Source organism: Hyperolius riggenbachi, chromosome 5 (genome assembly GCF_040937935.1).
Source record: "Hyperolius riggenbachi isolate aHypRig1 chromosome 5, aHypRig1.pri, whole genome shotgun sequence".
Classification (NCBI taxonomy): Eukaryota; Metazoa; Chordata; class Amphibia; order Anura; family Hyperoliidae; genus Hyperolius; species Hyperolius riggenbachi.
In genome coordinates this window covers 206,708,780-206,727,224 of record NC_090650.1, presented here as the reverse complement: position 1 = coordinate 206,727,224, position 18,445 = coordinate 206,708,780, and the positions used below count along the sequence as shown (strand labels likewise).

General features: G+C 44.7%; 1 protein-coding gene across 5 annotated transcripts in view; it reads left to right on the top strand.

Annotated features, from left to right (window-relative positions):
* Positions 1 to 18,445, top strand: part of LOC137518577 (uncharacterized) — a 105,303-nt gene that overhangs the window by 55,159 nt on the left and 31,699 nt on the right. For all 5 annotated transcript variants that reach the window (XM_068236639.1, XM_068236637.1, XM_068236636.1 and 2 more), the window contains exon 3: positions 6,661 to 6,823. In XM_068236639.1, coding sequence (XP_068092740.1) covers positions 6,661 to 6,823 — 163 coding nt within the window. The remainder of the gene's footprint in view (positions 1 to 6,660; positions 6,824 to 18,445) is intronic.

Sequence of the window (18,445 nt, the reverse complement as noted above, 5' to 3'; positions counted from 1 at the left end):
TGCATGGACGTATTCAAGTAATATCAATCTCATTATACAGCATTCTCATTTTAGTGCTCATGTCATGCTAACTTCTAAAAGGCTGGTTACTGTTTCTGTGACGCTAGGAATGTTTCTAATTAAAAGTTTTCAGACACTTTTCTTACAGGAAACTAGAAAAGTATCACTAATTCGTGTGTTTTGAATGCCAGGGCCATTATGTCTTTCTCACTTCCACATGGTTTCAATCTTAATGCTGTAAACTCTTCTTTTTTTGCCCTATTCTTTAGCCAATGTTTTTGTCCTAAATGCTAATCATGGCTGAGAGTGATATCCAGTTCTGCTTTGCATTTGCTAAACCTAGATGACAACTTACCATATGCTCTGAAAAGCACAATAAATATCAGATGATGAATAGAATTAAGGGCCAACTTCTAAAAATCATACTGAAATTATATTTTTAATTTGGCTTAATGCACTAATAATTTACATTTTTTGATTTGTGCAATTTATAAAAACGGAAATAAGATTTTTGCTATGTGAATTTTAGCATAGAGAGATACATTTTGAAATATATTCTCTCTCTGGCTGAAATGAATACACCAGTCCTCTAGAATTCAGTGTTCCCCAACCCTGTCCTCAAGGCCCACCAACAGTGCATGTTCTGTGAAAATCCATAGAGGTAGTTAATCGGCTCTGCTGAGACACTAATTACCTAACCTGTGCATGTTTGTGGTCTGCAAAACGTATTGTTGGTGGGCCTTGAGGACAGGGTTGGGGAACTATGCTCTAGATTATATATGAAGTGCATTATACTTACCAGTAAAAGATTTCCACCATGACGGTGGTCAGGTGATTCTTAAATGTCTCCCTTACTTATTGTAATACAACAACTTGAAGGTGGTGTATTACAGGTGCTGGGTTAGATGGTCATGAAAATCATCATCTTTTATGGCTCTGTACAATGGAAGAGGGTACACAATATACAGACATTGGTATACATGACAATACAGACTTGGTACATACGGTAATATACAGGTAGTAGACAGTACAATAAGTTACATGGACAATTGTATGGTAATTAGCAAAACATACAGCATTTTACAAGACACAAAATGGAGAGAGCCCTGACCTTGTGAGCTTACAATCTAAATTTAACCACTTTACCCCCGCCCGTACGGATTTCTCCGTCCCTTTTTCCATCCTTTAACCCCCAGGGACGGAGAAATCCGTACTTTGTGCACTCCCGCCGCTGACCGCGCTCCCGCTCGTAAACACGCCGCTTGCCCAGAGATCAACGAACGGGAAAATCCATTCCCGTTCGTTAATCTAAGCCCCGCAATGATCCGCTGCCGCTCGGCTGAGCAGCGCGATCATTGTGAGCAATAACAAACTCCCAGCCTCTTTCTACTTCCTGCAAGCGTCCAGAAGGACGCTTGCAGGTTGCATGAAACAAAAAGTTACTGTTGCCATCTTGTGGCCAAATAGTAAATCTACACCCTAAGCATTTTTTACACACAAATAAACTAGTTTTACACAAAAAATTAACTCCTTACCTCCCACACTCCCCAATTTTTTATTTTTTTTTGTAATTAAAAAAATAAATAAAAAATGTACAATTTAAAAAAAAATACATAAATAGTTACCTTAGGGACTGAACTTTTTAAATATTTATGTCAAGAGGGTATAACACTGTTACTTTATAAACTATGGGCTTGTAATTAGGGATGGACGCAAAACTGAAAAAAATGCACCTTTATTTCCAATTAAAATATTGGCGGCAAACATTGTGATAGGGACATAATTTAAACTGTTTTATAACCAGGATAAATAGGCATATACATTTAATGGGTTTTAATTACAGTAGCATGCATTATTTAAAAACTATAAAGGCCGAAAACTGAAAAATAATAATTTTTTTTCCCACATTTTTTCCTATTTTCCCATTAAAACACATTTAGAATAAAATTATTCTTGGCATAATGTCCCACCTAAAGAAAGCCTAATTGGTGGCGAAAAAAACAAGATATAGTTCATTTCATTGCGATAAGTAATGATAAAATTATAGACGAATGAATGGAAGGAGCGCTGAAAGGTGGAAATTGCTCTGGTGGTCAGGGGGTAAAACCCCTCAGTTGGGAAGTGGTTAAACTACATTTACTTATTGGTACCAGGGTTACCTATATAAACCTATAAGGTTAGCCATACACACTTTAGTAGCGGCCCTATCTGGCAATTGATCCATTACTACTCTATCAGAAATTAATCAGGGAACCTCTATCCCACCCGGTTCCCCAGGACTCAGTCCATTTTAGGTCCCTGGTGTCTCCTTGCTTTTGCAATACCTGTATGTATCTTGTTCATGCCAATAAAACTATTTTTGAATTGAGTAGCAATCCGTCTACTACCGTGTTACCCAATTACTGTCAGGTTACAGTACAAATGCGATTGATAATATATATTTATATATTATAGACCTGCTGTCTCCACTAACATTATACTGCTGGATTCAGTAAAGCGCTAGACCGGTATTACTACCCCATCACTTTTCCTCCTGCCTACTTGAGAAAAATGTACTTCTGTGCCAAATCACAATGTGTCTCTTTTAGATCTTAAGTTTATCAGTCATATTGGGGTCAATAGATTACCGGTAAATTCCAATAAGGTGGCCACTAACAATACAGTTTGCTGAACGATCGTTTACTAACGATTCTACACATGAAGGATTTGAAATGATCTTTTGTCAACCACTAATGTAAAAAAGTCTCCTAACCAATCCAATCAGAATCATGACATCCATCCGATTTTCGGATCAATCCAGGCAATCTGATCGCATTGGTTAGGAGAATTTTGTCCTTTAGTGGTCCCAAATAATCATTACTGATGGTTCATATGAAGAATTGTTCGTAAACGATTGTTCAGCAAATTGTATCATTAGTGGCCACCTTTAAACAGATTGAATCTGGAGGACATATTAACAGGGCTGTGGAGTCGGTAGAAAAATCATCTGACTCCTGACTCCGACTCCTCAGTTTATGAAAGCACTCTGACTCCACAGCCCTGCATATTAATCATGTTTGCCCACCTTAAAGCGGAATGAAACCCAGCATTTCTTCTTTGCTCTAAAAGATTATTTACAGCATGTTATATAATACCACCATTTTTTTTTTACTAGAACAGCATTCAATTAGTTAAACACAGGATTTACAAGTTCCCTGGAAGCATCCAAACTGGAGATAATGTTATCTTGTGTTTACATTCCTCATTTGATACAATTAAGGGCCCATTCACACTTGAAAAACGCTTGCGCTTTTGCTAGCGTTTTGCTCTGGCGATTTTTGGTGATTAACGCAAAAAAATCGCCATTCACACTTGGCGATTTTTTCCGCGATCACGTTTAGCGCTTCTATAGCGCTAAATGCGATTGCTGGGAAATCACCTGAAAATAGTGCAGGAAACAAATTTGCGTTTGGCAATTTGCGTTAATCGCCGGCGATTAACGCAAATCACCCAAGTGAGAACGGGCCCATAGGGTATTATGGCACTAGCGCTTTAAAAAGCGCTAGCGCTTGAGCGTTTTGCCGAAATAGCTGGTAAAACACTCAGATGTGAACGGGGCCTAAGTTAATACTTCTCTGAAGGTGCAGACACTCCTGAACACAGTCAGACACTCAGAAAGCATTTCTGCTCAAAATTCAAGATGAATAAACCAATTATGAATAAAATGCAAAGGCAGCTCTCAGAGCAAAAAAACTGTACTTTGGGAACTTGTAATTTCTAAATGAATAAAAACACTTATGCACAAAAGAAAATATGATAACTGTATGGCATATAACAAGTAGGAAAACATGTTTTTATTGAATATTATGTCAGGGTTATATACCGCTTTAATATCTTACTGATTGTCAAACAACCACAGGTATAGCACATTAGTTTGTCCTGAACTGTAATAGAGGAAAGCAAAGCGCCATTCAACAGGCACACAAATTGCCACTGGCTGTTTTTCAACCACATCTCTAACAGAATAAGCAACTTTATCCCTCCTTCTACTCAGAATTCAAAGGAACACATTTACAAATCGTTTTTCATAAATATTGTAAATAGGGTGTTTTATGCTTTTGAAAAATGTCTCCCAATTTTTTTATGTCTCCGGCAAAATCCGATTTTTAGAGCTGTGTGAATACTGCAATCCTGGCTAGAGCATTGAGCTCACAGTCTGCCAGTAAACATTACATTCATATTTATTGACACTCAAGCCAGTTGGGACATGTCTTAGCTACAGCACACAAGCTGGACAGGTTTTGCAATGAACTGTTTCTTTTAGAATAGATTTGTAACTTTTTGTTGTTTTGCTGGGAACAAAGTATGAGAAAGTCCACTGAGTAACTTTACTCCGGAACCCCTATTCAATTGACTTTTTCTCCCGAGTGTTCTCCCAGATTATATTTTCACACTTTATCAATAAAATGTATTTTAAGCCCTCAGCAAGCAGGTAAATACTCAAAATAATTGTGATAGTGTTGTTTTATCTACTTTTTGGTACTTTTTCAAGTGCTGATAAGTTAATTTATAGGAAAAGTGGAAAATTATCTCTTAAGAGAAAGCTCAAGAGAAAAAGAAATTGAACGAGGGCCTTGCTGTAGTTTGTTGCAGTTAGCATTCAGTTTAAAATTGTGTTTGTTGCAATTGGCCTTGCTGTATATCACTACAGCATATTTGAAAACTGTAACGGCTTCTTTGAAGTGAAAGACGCCATTTTTTATATTTTTTTTAGACGTGACTTTTGTATCTACTTGGCTTATGCAGTAATGGGACGCTTAAAATCCAGTTTAAATGGCAACCACTAGCCTTAAAGGGACCTTGAGCAGTCATTAAAAATGAAATTGTGACCTACATAGGGCTTCCTCCAGCCCACCGTAGGCCACAAGGACCCCCAGCGTCCTCCTGGCTCCTCTCCCTGTGCCAGCTGGCAGCTCCGTTATTGTACAACTTCGGCCTGAAGTTGTCAGGGTCATCAAGCCGGCCGGCGTGAGAGTCCTACGCATGCGCGGTTCAATATTAGAGAACCGCACAAGCGCAGGACTCTCACACTGGCCAGCATTGACGCGTCGCCGGCCGGTGTGATGACGCGTATAGGCAAAGTGGGAAACAGCCCTGACGACTTCAGGCCGAACTCGTACAATAATGGAGCCGGCAAAGGGAGAGGAGCCAAGACGATGCTAGGGGGACATCGCGGCCTACAGTGGGCTGGAGGAAGCCCCAGGTAAGTCACAATTTCATTTTTAAAGACTACTCAGGTCAGGGCCCCTTTAAAGAGAACATGAGGTGAGAGTGACATGGAGGCTGCCATATTTATTTTCATGTAAACAATACCAGTTTCCTGGCAGTCCTGTTGATCTTCTGGCATATGTAGTGTCTGAGTCAAAACCCTGGAACTAGCATATGGCTAATCCAGTAAAACCTGAGTCAGAGTACTTGATTTGCATATGCTTGTTCAGGGTCTATGGCTAAAAGTATTAGAGACACAGGATCAAGAGGACTGTCAGGCAACTGATTTTGTTAAAAAGGAAAAAAATATGTCAGCCTTCAAATCAAATGACTCTCACCCTGGGTTCCATTCTTTTAGTATAGGTAGCCAGATCACCCTCTCAGAATTGGCAGCCAGATGACCAAGGGCCAAAGCACGGGCCTTTGTCGTTTTCCCACAAATCTAGCCCTGCTTGTCTCCTGTTAGGTGTGGGAATTCCTACCCCAGCTCCTGTATCCTGTGTGGGGAATTTCTGCAGATGCTCATTTTTCTTACTGTGTTATGTATGCATATCTTCTGGCTGGAAAATGACATCAGCATGACATCATAAGGTGGACACACCCTCCCGTTGTACTGTATATATTTTGGTCAACTGATCGTCGTTGGCAGCATGGTTTATTATACAGCAAGAAGAATAGATATGAATGAGGAATAGTCAACTATGTGAAAGATCTGTAGGAATAGAGGGTTCACATGCTGCAGACTTCCTGTAAAATAGAACACCTCGGACATTTCTATAGCAACAGTTTCAATTGCTGTTGAAAACCTGGGCACAGGTCACTCCATTATTTTGTGGGTGAAAAAAATCTGGCTTTTTAAAATATTGTAAAATGTGACTTTAGGCTACATACACATAGCTCCTGGCCTGGCCGAGCATTTAGCAAATAAGAATCAGAGATCTTTCTGGCCTTCTAATATTCTGATATCTCTACCGGCAGGTGTTTATAGTTACATATTGCAGCTTGAGGGGAAGGGGTGTACTACATAGAAACATATAGTAAAAGGATGCAATATAGACCAGAAGCATAACGGCTATTGAGGGGACAACATTTTATACAATATTCTCTGAGTGGGTGTTCTGACATTTGCACAATAAAGGTTTTTCTGAATAACCTTGGCAGTTTATTAATTGACTTGCCTGAAACTTTTTTTTTTTTTTTTTTTTTTTTAGAAATGTTGTATAAATGTACACATAAATCTGGTCAGACTGTATTACATCAAATAGAGCACTACCAGTTTCAAACCATGGTTGTCCTATTTTCCATACCTGTAAGTGTTATGCAAGCATTTATTTACATCATAGACTTTACACAAGGGTTTTGGATAAGGGCCTTTATCCTAACCTCTGTTTTAATTTTCTGTCATCCCCACAGAATAGTGATAATATTTATCATCGTAAAAATATTCTTCTATGTCTGCTGGTATCGTTCCCGACAGAGGCAACTGGATGCTTACCTTAGCAACCCACGTAATGCTCAGATCGTCATTGTGGGTGGAAGGGCTTACCTGCACCAGCTATGTGAGCAGCGCCAAAATGTGAGTATCCTTCAGTTTATTTGCTATTCACTATTGAAATATTATTATGCAAAGGGAAGCTGTTTTCTGAGAAAGGGTTTGTTTGTACAGTACAGCTATGTCAGCCTGGAGTACATCTACCATGAAGTCTGGTGAAAGATTGAGTTTTCTCAGAAGGAACGTATGAAGTTTGTGTAATAAAATATATCAATTTACATTGGAGCTCAGTGGATTATTAGCACTGTGATGTCATGAATTGCTTCACCAGAAACTTCATGTCATCTGCATAGTGCTAAATTAAAAGTGTGTGCTTGCTTTGGTGAGGCACTCTTTCTAAAGTTCAATAAATTTGATAAGCATTATCTAAAATGGGTGTAACGAATGGGTGTCAGCACACAGAGAGAATCTGATTATTGGTGATCTGCAGTATCGCCAACAAAACAGATGTCACCCGATTAGTGATGATCTGCAGAATCACCAATAATACAAGTGCGACTAACCTCCGGACACCTAACACAGTGAATAAACAATAACAACAGCAATAATATCACATGATCGTGGAAATATCCACCACACGGCGATTCCTCAGAGGTGTGGTTACCTCTGAATGGGAACCCCGTGTGTGAGATCCTCAGTCCAGGCAAAGAGCGGAATCTCGGCCGCTAGCAGTAATCGTCTGCTAGGGCAGGCGTCTCGGAGAGGTAAGCCTCAGAGATAGCCCTACAGTGGGAGACGTTCCACTAAAGGGAGAAAGGTCAGGCGAGCAAAGGTTCGGCAACAGTACAGAAACAGAAGGCTGATTCAAAGTCGTTTAAACAGGCAGGGTCAGCAACTTGAATCAGATAGGCAGAAGTACAAGAGCGTTTAGAGTAAAGAGTAGTCAGGGATAGCCAGAGTCAAAACACAGGTAAATATACAATACAATCCTAATCTAAGGTGTGATGTCCTTGGTGACAACACCTGGGAAACTGGGCTAAGGTCTGAGCGCTAACACTATGTGTATTCACGACAGCAGACAAGGAGCAACTGACATCCAGCTCCTTTTATGCTGAGAGTAACTCAGCCAGTCCGCCCAGAAACCCAGCCAATCCGGATGCCTCCTGAGGTCAGCTGACTGGAGAGTCTGTCGCCTCGCTCGCATGCGCATGACCCTCTGCTTCTTAATGCCAGAGAGGCCAGGCCCCAGGTCAGCGCACGAACGCGCTCCGAAGTCCGCCGGGTGAATTGCGGTACCCGCCGCCATATCGCCAGCGGGGGCGGTGTCCCCCCTGCTCTGCGCCGGCGGCTCCGTATGTGTGGCGGAACCCGCTGGCTGGGAAGCGGAGACCGCCGTCATGCTGCCCCGCGCGGTGGCGGCTCCGCTATTTCTCACAGTACCCCCCTCTTGAGGAGTGGACTCCGGACACTTCCTACACGGCTTCTCAGGATATAACTAATGAAACCTCTTTTTTAATTTCTCAGCATGCATGCGACTCTCTGGTACCCAGGATCTGTCCTCCACCCCATACCCCTTCCAATGGACCAGATACTGCACAGAATTCTGCACCAGCCGGGAATCCAAAATTTCTCCCACTTCGTACTCTGTCTGGCCCTCTACTACCACTGGGGGGGGGGGGGAGGAATCCACATGTACTGCTGGTTTCAACAAAGAGACATGAAATGATCTCCCACCTCTCATGCTGGTTGGAAGATCAATCACATAAGAGACCTCATTGATCTTTTTGGCCACCGGATAATTGTCCTATGAACCTGGGCCCCAACTTGGTGGACGGTTGTCTGAGTGCCAAATGTCTCGTTGACACCCACACCATGTCTCCAGGAGAAAAGTGCCACTCAACAGACCGTCTCTTGTCGCCCTGTTTCTTTTGATTCTGGACGGCTACTCCTAAATTTCTTTTTACTTGTCCCCAAAGTTCCTTTAAAACCTTCTGCCAATCTTCCAGGGCTGGGAAGGGAGAGGAACACACCGGCAATGGGGAAAATTTAGGAGACCTTCCTGACACAACCTGAAAAGGGGACAAGCCTGTTGAAGCGCTTCTCAGGTTGTTGTGTGCAAACTCTGCAAAGGGCAAAAATTTAACCCATTCAGTTTGCGCATCTGCCACATAGCATCTGAGGAATTGTTCCAGTGCCTGATTAACCCTCTCGGTCTGCCCGTTGGTCTGTGGGTGATACCCAGACGAAAAGTACAGGTTCATTCCCAAACTACGGCAAAAGGCCCTCCAAAACTTTGATACGAATTGGACTCCTCTATCAGATACCACATCATCCGGAATCCCATGCAACCGGAAGATGTGTTGTACGAAGAGGTTGGCTAACACTTGAGCTGATGGAAATCCTTTAAGAGGAACAAAATGGGCCATCTTGCTGAACCTGTCCACGATCACCCATATCACAGTCATACCCTCCGACTTAGGAAGCTCGCCAATAAAGTCCATGGACAGATGGGTCCATGGTTCACTTGGAACTGGTAAGGATTGTAAAGTACCCACTGGAGCCTGGCGAGATGGTTTGCTCCTGGCACACACCACACACTCTCTGACAAATTCCTTGCAATCAGAGGCCAATGAAGGCCACCAAACACACCTCGTGAGTAGATCTAGAGTGCGGGTGACCCCTGGGTGACCTGCGTTCTTATGGGCATGGAACAGCTGCATGATTTGCAGACAGAACGGAAGTGGAACAAAGAAGACCCCCTCAGGTTTCCCTTCTGGGGTATCCAGCTGATGAGCAGCTAATGTGACTGCCCAATCCTGTCGTCAAGGTAAACCAACACAAACTTCCCCAATACTTCCCTGAAGACCTCGTTTATTAACCCTTGGAAGACGGCCGGGGCGTTACACATAAATAAAGTCCATGGACAGATGGGTCCATGGTTCACTTGGAACTGGTAAGGATTGTAAAGTACCCACTGGAGCCTGGCGAGATGGTTTGCTCCTGGCACACACCACACACTCTCTGACAAATTCCTTGCAATCAGAGGCCAATGAAGGCCACCAAACACACCTCGTGAGTAGATCTAGAGTGCGGGTGACCCCTGGGTGACCTGCGTTCTTATGGGCATGGAACAGCTGCATGATTTGCAGACAGAACGGAAGTGGAACAAAGAAGACCCCCTCAGGTTTCCCTTCTGGGGTATCTAGCTGATGAGCAGCTAATGTGACTGCCCAATCCTCCCAGGTTTCAGTGGCTGCCAGCACCACCTTGTGTGGAAAAATGCTCTCGGGAAGTGCGGGCTGAGCTGTCTCAGGTTCGAAACATCTGGAGAGAGCGTCCGCTTTAACGTTCTTGGAACCTGGAGTGTACGTGATAACAAATCTGAAGCGCGAGAAAAATAAAGACCAGCGGGCCTGACGAGGAGTGAGCCTCTTGGCCCCCTCAATGTACTCCAGGTTCTTATGGTCAGTATATACAGTAGTGGTGTGTTCTGCACCTTCAAGCCAATGGCACCATTCCTGGAAGGCTAGCTTGATGGCCAAGAGTTCCCTGTTGCCCACATCGTAGTTTCTCTCAGCAGGAGAAAACCTGCGTGAGAAATATGCACAAGGATGTGTCTTGCCCCGCAGACCCGAGCGCTGAGACAGCACAGCCCCCACCCCGATCTCTGAGGCGTCTACCTCTACCATGAAGGGAAGAGCGACATTAACATGTCTCAGTATAGGTGCCGAGCAAAACAGTTTTTTCAGGGTATTAAATGCGGCCTGGGCCTCCGATGACCACTGATAGGGGTCAGCCCCCTTCTTGGTAAGTCTAGTCAGAGGGGCTACTACCGAAGAAAATCCCTTGATGAATCTCCGGTAGTAGTTAGCAAAACCAAGGAATCTCTGAAGTGCCTTTAAACCCACTGGCTGTGGCCACTCTAAGACAGCAGAGACCTTTTCTGGGTCCATAGAGAGACCTGAAGTTGAGATAATATAACCCAGAAAAGGGATTTGTGTGACCTCAAAGAGACACTTCTCCAGTGTAGCATACAGAGAATTCTGTCTCAATCTCTTCAACACGAATTTTACATGATTACGATGCTCTCTAAGATTGGGGGAGAAAATTAATATGTCGTCAAGGTAAACCAACACAAACTTCCCCAATACTTCCCTGAAGACCTCGTTTATTAACCCTTGGAAGACGGCCGGGGCGTTACACAACCCGAAAGGCATAACTAGGTACTCGTAATGCCCGTCGGGTGTGTTGAAGGCCGTCTTCCACTCGTCACCATCCCTGATGCGCACCAAGTTGTATGCCCCACGTAAGTCCAATTTAGAAAAAATACTGGCATTGGTTATCTGAGCAAAAAGATCATCTATCAGAGGTAAAGGGTAACGATTCTTTATGGTGATCTTGTTTAGAACCCTGTAGTCGATACATGGTCTAAGACCACCGTCTTTCTTTTGTACTAAAAAGAACCCGGCCCCAGCTGGAGACCGGGATGGACGGATGAAACCCTTCGCCAGATTTTCTTTAATGTACTCCCGCATAGCCAACTTCTCTGGCCCCGACAAGTTATAGAGATGTCCCCTCGGGGGCATACAACCAGATCTTAAGTCTATGGGACAGTCAAAAATTCGATGGGGTGGAAGTTTATCTGCGGATCTAGGCCAGAATACATCAGCATACTCAGCGTATTGTATCGGGACCCCCTCTAACCTGGTGGTATCAAGGGGGATTTTCCCCAGACAATGACTCCGGCAATGAGGTGACCAACTGAGCAACTGACCTGTGGCCCAGTCAGTCTGCGGGGAATGGAGTTGTAACCATGGCATCCCGAGGACAATGGTAGAGGTTGTCATGCGTAGTACAAGGAACTGTAAATTCTCTTTGTGTAGAACGCCAATAGTGCAAGACAACATCAGATTCTGAAAGAGAGGCTGTTTGTACTGTAATGGGGAGTCGTCAATTGCAGTAACTACCACTTGTCGATCCAAAGGGTGTAGTGGAATTCCCAGACCTTTCACAAACTCATAGTCTATAAAGTTGGCTGCAGACCCTGAGTCTATGAAGGCCTCGGTGCAAGTGGTCAAATTCCCCCAAGAAATGGAACAAGGGAGAAGTAAACGATCATTTTTATTTAGAGGTAGACTCTGCTCGTCTAGGGTATTACCTCTGACTACACCTAGACGGCAGCGTTTCCCGACTTCTTGGGGCAATTCTGAGCAATGTGACCCTCCTCCGCACAATACAAACAAAGCCTCTCAGCCCTTCTGCGTTCCTTCTCAGCCCGAGTCAATCGGGAGTGTCCGATTTGCATCGGTTCATCAGTCGGCGGGATAGGTGAGGAGGACACGTAGGAGAGTGCCCTAACCGCATTCCTGCCATGGGATTGACGCTGATAGCGTAACCGGCGGTCAGCTCGCACCGCCACAGAAATCGCATCATCGATTGACTTCGGTTCAGGATGACCTAACATCAATTCAGAGACTGCGTCTGACAAACCTGAAAGGAAGCAGTCCAGCAACGCATAGGGTCCCCACCTAGCTGACACAGCCCACCTTCTAAATTCTGCCGCATAGACCTCAACCGTATCTCGACCCTGCTTGAGAGTTTTGAGCTTCCTCTCCGCAGTGATAGAAGCATCCGGGTAATCATAGATGATGGCCATTGCTTTAAAAAACTCCTGGACGGAGGTTAATGCCGTGTCTTCTGGCGGAAGACCATATGCCCAGGTTTGTGAGTCTCCAGACAATAAAGTTTTTATAAATGTCACCCTCTGAGGTTCGGTACCCGACAAAGTGGGCCTCAATTCAAAGTATGATAAGACTCTGTTACGGAAGTTCTGGAAGTCAGACCTGTCTCCTGAAAATTTCTCAGGTACTGACAAACGCAGATCTGTGACTGGAGGGGATTGCATGGTAGCTACAGCCGTCTGGAGGACCCGCACAGATCCAGACAGTTGATTGATCTGGCTCTGCTGTGTATTAACCACCTCGACGAGGTTATTAACTGAGGTGGTTAAAGCCTCAACCTGGCTGCGTAATGCATCCATCATTTGTGGTCTGCTGTTCTGTAACGAATGGGTGTCAGCACACAGAGAGAATCTGATTATTGGTGATCTGCAGTATCGCCAACAATACAGATGTCACCCGATTATTGATGATCTGCAGAATCACCAATAATACAAGTGCAACTAACCTCAGGACACCTAACACAGTGAATAAACAATAACAACAGCAATAATATCACAAGATCGTGGAAATATCCACCACACGGCGATTCCTCAGAGGTGTGGTTACCTCTGAATGGGAACCCCGTGTGTGAGATCCTCAGTCCAGGCAAAGAGAGGAATCTCGGCCGCTAGCAGTAATCGTCTGCTAGGGCAGGCGTCTCGGAGAGGTAAGCCTCAGAGATAGCCCTACAGTGGGAGACGTTCCACTGAAGGGAGAAAGGTCAAGCGAGCAAAGGTTCGGCAACAGAGAAGGCGGCAACAGTACAGAAACAGAAGGCTGATTCAGAGTCGTTTAAACAGGCAGGGTCGGCAACTTGAATCAGATAGGCAGAAGTACAAGAGCGTTTAGAGTAAAGAGTAGTCAGGGATAGCCAGAGTCAAAACACAGGTAAATATACAATACAATCCTAATCCAAGGTGTGACGTCCTTGGTGACAACACCTGGGAAACTGGGCTAAGGTCTGAGCGCTAACACTATGTGTATTCACGACAGCAGACAAGGAGCAACTGACATCCAGCTCCTTTTATGCTGAGAGTAACTCAGCCAGTCCGCCCAGAAACCCAGCCAATCCGGATGCCTCCTGAGGTCAGCTGACTGGAGAGTCAGCTGACCCTCCTTCGTAGGAGGTAGGAGTCCTGTCGCCTCTCGCGCGTGCGCATGACCCTCTGAATGCCAGAGAGGCCAGGCCCCAGGTCAGCGCACGAATGCGCTCCTAAGTCCGCCGGGTGAATTGCGGGACCCGCCGCCATATCGCCAGCGGCGGCGGTGTCCCCCCTGCTCTGCGCCGGCGGCTCCGTATGTGTGGGGGAACCTGCCGGCTGGGAAGCGGAGACCGCCGCCATGCTGCCCCGTGTGGCGGCGGCTCCGCTATTTCTCACAATGGGCCTGTTTGATAGACTTTCAGACCACTGATCCTCTGTGCCTCCTCCTTGCCATCTGTGCTCTCTTTGTGCCTCCTTCAGTCTCCCTGTGTCTCTGCCTCTCCTTCTGTAACCCCTTTGTGTCTCCCCCTGTCCATCTATGCCCCCTGCGTGGCTCCTTCTGTGCCCCCTCATATGCCCCTTCTGTGCCTTTTCATGTCCTTCTTTGCCCCCTCTTGTCACCCTGTGCTCCTGTCTATTGTGTCCCCTCTGTCCCTTTTCCTGTACTTCTGTGCACTTTCCTTCTTCTGTGCCTCTTCCTGTCTCCCTGTGTGCCCCTGCTGTCTCACTGTGCCTCCTTCTGTCCCCCTCTGCTCTCTCCCCATCTGTGACTCTTACAATCTCCCTGTGTGCCCAATTTACCTTCCTCTGTGCCCTCTCCCTTCCATCTGGTGCCTCCTCTCTCCCGTGCTCCTTCTGCCTCCTTCTGTCCCCCTCTGTGCTTCCACCTCTCCATCTGGTGTCTCCTTCGATCCACCTCTGTGCCTTTTCTCCATCTGGTGCCTCCATCTGTCCCCCTCTGTACTTTTTCCTCTTCACACTCACTCACTAACTACTTCTGCCTCCTAACCTCCTCCAACTCAAATCGGACTCCTGCGGTCATGTAGTCCTACAGCAGTTATTACAGGACTACATTAAAAGGCATACGCTGTCAAAAATATGTCTGCAAATGTGGAGACCAGCAGCCATTTTTTTGTAGTCCCATAGTAATGACTATGGGAGTACAAACAAATTTAGATTACCTGTACAGGAAGGCAACGGGGAGGCAGTGCAACAACAACCAGCAGGCCACAAGTACTTAAATGGTATGGACATCCCGGGGGCCACTGGAAAAGGCTCGGCGGGCCAGTGCTGGGTCCGATCGAGCTGCCTGTAAATTTGAGCTGCCGCGCATGCGCAGTACGATGCTGTACTGTGAGATTTCCTATTATGTTATGCTGCGGGCTATATTTCCACAGCCATGCATCCTACACTCACCAAATTTTGAGGGTATGGATGAGACCCCTCGAACTACCTTTGTGCCAAATTGCAACCCCCAAAAGTCCACCAGTTCCCGAAATAGATCAAACAACCCTATCTCGGAAACCAGCGGCGTTTGGGGCAGGGCTGTGGAGTCGGTACAAAAATCATCCAACTCTTCAGTTTATGAAAACAATGACTCTTACTCCAGATAACCAAAATTGCTCCAATTACGACTCCTCGACTCCGACTCCTTAGTCTAATTTTATACAAAGGCTATGGATTTGGTTCAAAAATGATCCGACTCCGTTTATTAAAACCACTGACTCCGACTCCAGGTACCCAAAATTGCTCCGACTCCACAGCCCTGGTTTGGGGGCTGCAATTTGGCACAGAGGGAGTTTGCGGGGTCTCCTCCATACCCTCAAAATTTGGGGACTGTAGAAGGTGTGGCTGTGGAGACATTTGATGTAATTCATTAAAAATTCCCACTGAGCATGTGCATAACCCACTGCAGAAGGCAGCTTCCAGGCAGAACAATCGGACACAGCACCGGACTTTGGACACCACTGCTTCTATGACACTACCCTGGAGGCTGATGTTTTTGTTGTTTGGTTTTGTTTTTGTCTTTACTATAAAAATGACATTGTATGAATAGATATTTGTTGAAGTGTCACTAATTATAGCTGTCCTGACTTTCTTTATATTGGAATTGTTTCATGTTGGTGATTTTTGTATGTTCGTTTGATAAAAAAAAAGGTAATAAGAAAAAATTGTGCTTGCAAGTCATCAACTATCAAAGAGAATAGTGATGCATCCAGCAGTATTTACTTTAAACACTGCAGATGATATGAGATCACTTCTGGGATCTGCAGTAATCCCAAACAAATCCTAATCACATTACATAAACCAGACACTCAGGCTAACAGCTCATGGGTCACTTACAAGTCAACAAAACATTAATTTCTTTTTACGGAAGCTAATAATGACAGACTTGGTGACAAATAATAAAAAATGATTTTTTTTTCTTCAGATCCTGAGCTGATCCAGCACATAGATCCCAACAGTACTCCAAGGCTATGTTCAGACAGACATCTGAAAATAATACTTACTGTATATACTGAAGTATAAGTCTAGAAATTATGGTCTGATTCTCTTCATTAAAATATAGGGGTCGACTTATACATGAGTCACAGGCAACACTGAGCACACTAAGTAATGTGTGTACTAATAGTGACATTCCCATTTGCAGCAATTTACCCCATGGTAAGTGATACTTTGAGGAAAGGAAATGTCAAGAAAACACAGGTCTGAAACTCCTGGCCACAATTAACAAGGAAAGGGGCAGGTTGGAGATACTGGGCTGTATAAAAGTAATTTAATAATTGCAGAACTTGAGGGCCTGGTGGAGGTATTGGCTGCATTTAAGGAACAGGAGGGGTTAATGGCTGTAATACTGTATGCAGTGCGGTCATTAACCCCCTCCTGAGCCCCAAGTGCAGCAATAAATTTTGCTGGGTAGACTTATACTTGAGTCAATAAAAAATTCCAGCTTAAGAGGGTTGAATAATGGGGTCGCCTTATACACGAGGTTGACTTGTATTTGGGTATATGCGGTAAAAAGCTTTTGTGTTGACTAAGGAATGCAGTGTAAGCACCTGTGCCAGCTTACATGGAGATGGATTCATACTTGATGTCTGTGGGAGTGTATTATTCTCTGCAGCCGCTTTTGGTGAGTTTGTAGGCTAAATGTAATTAAAGTGAGTGGTAGAGGCCTCCAATCGCATTTAAATCATAACTTATCAGAAAGGTTTTTTTGCCATTCTAGAAAACCAGATGTAACGATCGGTGAAGCACAGAGAGGATCTGATTACCGGTGATCTGCAGTATCACTGGGAATACAGATGTATACCAGATTATAAGTGATCTGCAGTATCACTGGGAATACAGATGTATACCAGATTATAAGTGATCTGCAGTATCACTGATAATCCGATATACTCGCTAACCTCTGTTCACCTGAGTAGAGTGTAGTGTTTGGTGTAACGGTAACACTTAGAGGACTAGACCTCAGTGCAGCAAGGAGTACTGCACAGATTCCTTCCGCAGACCTGAGCTCTCCAAGACGGGAGGAGTCAGACTGACAGTAGGAAGGATGGTCTGAAAGTGACACTCAGGAGGAGGTGTCACTGACAGGACGGGGAACCGCCTCCAATAGTAAGGTCGGTTCTCGAGGTTGGACAAGCCAGGTCGTACACACACGGATAAAGTACAAGTCAGGAGGCAAAGGCGGAGTCTAAGTACAGGCAGGATATCGGCAACTGGGTATCAGAAATATCGAGGTACAAAATCAGGAGGCAGAAGCAGAGTCTAGGAACGAGCCGGGGTTCGGCAACAGAGTATCAGAAATATCGAGGTGCAAGATCAGAGTTCAGGAGGATAGTCAGGCAGGCAAAGGGTCATAACAGATAATCACAATCAAACTAGTACTTTAGCTATCAACAGAATCTAGCTAAGTGTAGGATTACAGCTCCAGCTGGTCCCGGCACACTTGCGGATCTGACTACGGATCTGGGTGCTCCCATGTATGTGATCGCAACGCCAGACAAGAAACAAGTGAACAGCCAGCAGTATATATACCCAAGGACCTTTCCAGGACCTCCCTAATTGCTGGACCAATGAGAGTTGTGGAAAATGTCAGCTGACCAGCCTGGTCAGCTGACTCGCTTCTGGCTGTTATATAAGCTCTGTCTCTGTGCGCGCGCGCGTGTTACTCTGAATCCTGGTGGACTATCAGTCCCAGCCACACTAGAACTGTCTTGCAATGTATCCCGTTCCAATGCGGATTCCGCCGATTCCAATGCGGATTCCGCTGTTCCCAATGTGGATTCCGCCGCTCTGCCTATGCGGCATGCGGCGGTTTTTCCGCGTTGTGACGCCATGCTGGACGCGGAGACAGCCGCCTCACCTTGAGAGACGGCGGCTTTTCCGCGTTTCTTCACACCAGAACAGCAGAAAATTTCAACAGGTAAAAAATGAACTACTGATGCATATAAATGATATGAATGTTCACAGAATAACATTGCTCAAATTTCACTCAAATGTTGTACTAAGTACTAAAAAAAAGCTACATACAGTAGGGTCCTGTTTAACTGGAACTCAGGCATCCGGCAGTCTCAAGACAAGACAAATGCCAGTAACTGGCAGACTCAAAGTGCTTGAGCTGCAGCCACTAGGGCGCGTAGCAGTGTTAGGAAGTCTTGCCTGAGGACTCCTTACTGAATAGGTGCTGGATTACTGAACAGGAAGAGCTGAGATTCAAACACAGGTCGCCTGTGTCAGAAACAAAGCCCTTAACATTACACTATCCATGCCTGGCAGGACACATTTGGGGCATTACTAACTAAGGTGAGCATCAGAAACTGCTTATGGTTTCTCCAAGCGCCATCCTTTTCACTTCTTGCAACTCCTAGCTGCCAGCATTGGGTCATGTGACACATCAATATATATATATATATATATATATATATATATATATATATATATATATATATATATATATATATATATATATATATGTATGTATGTATGTATGTATGTATGTA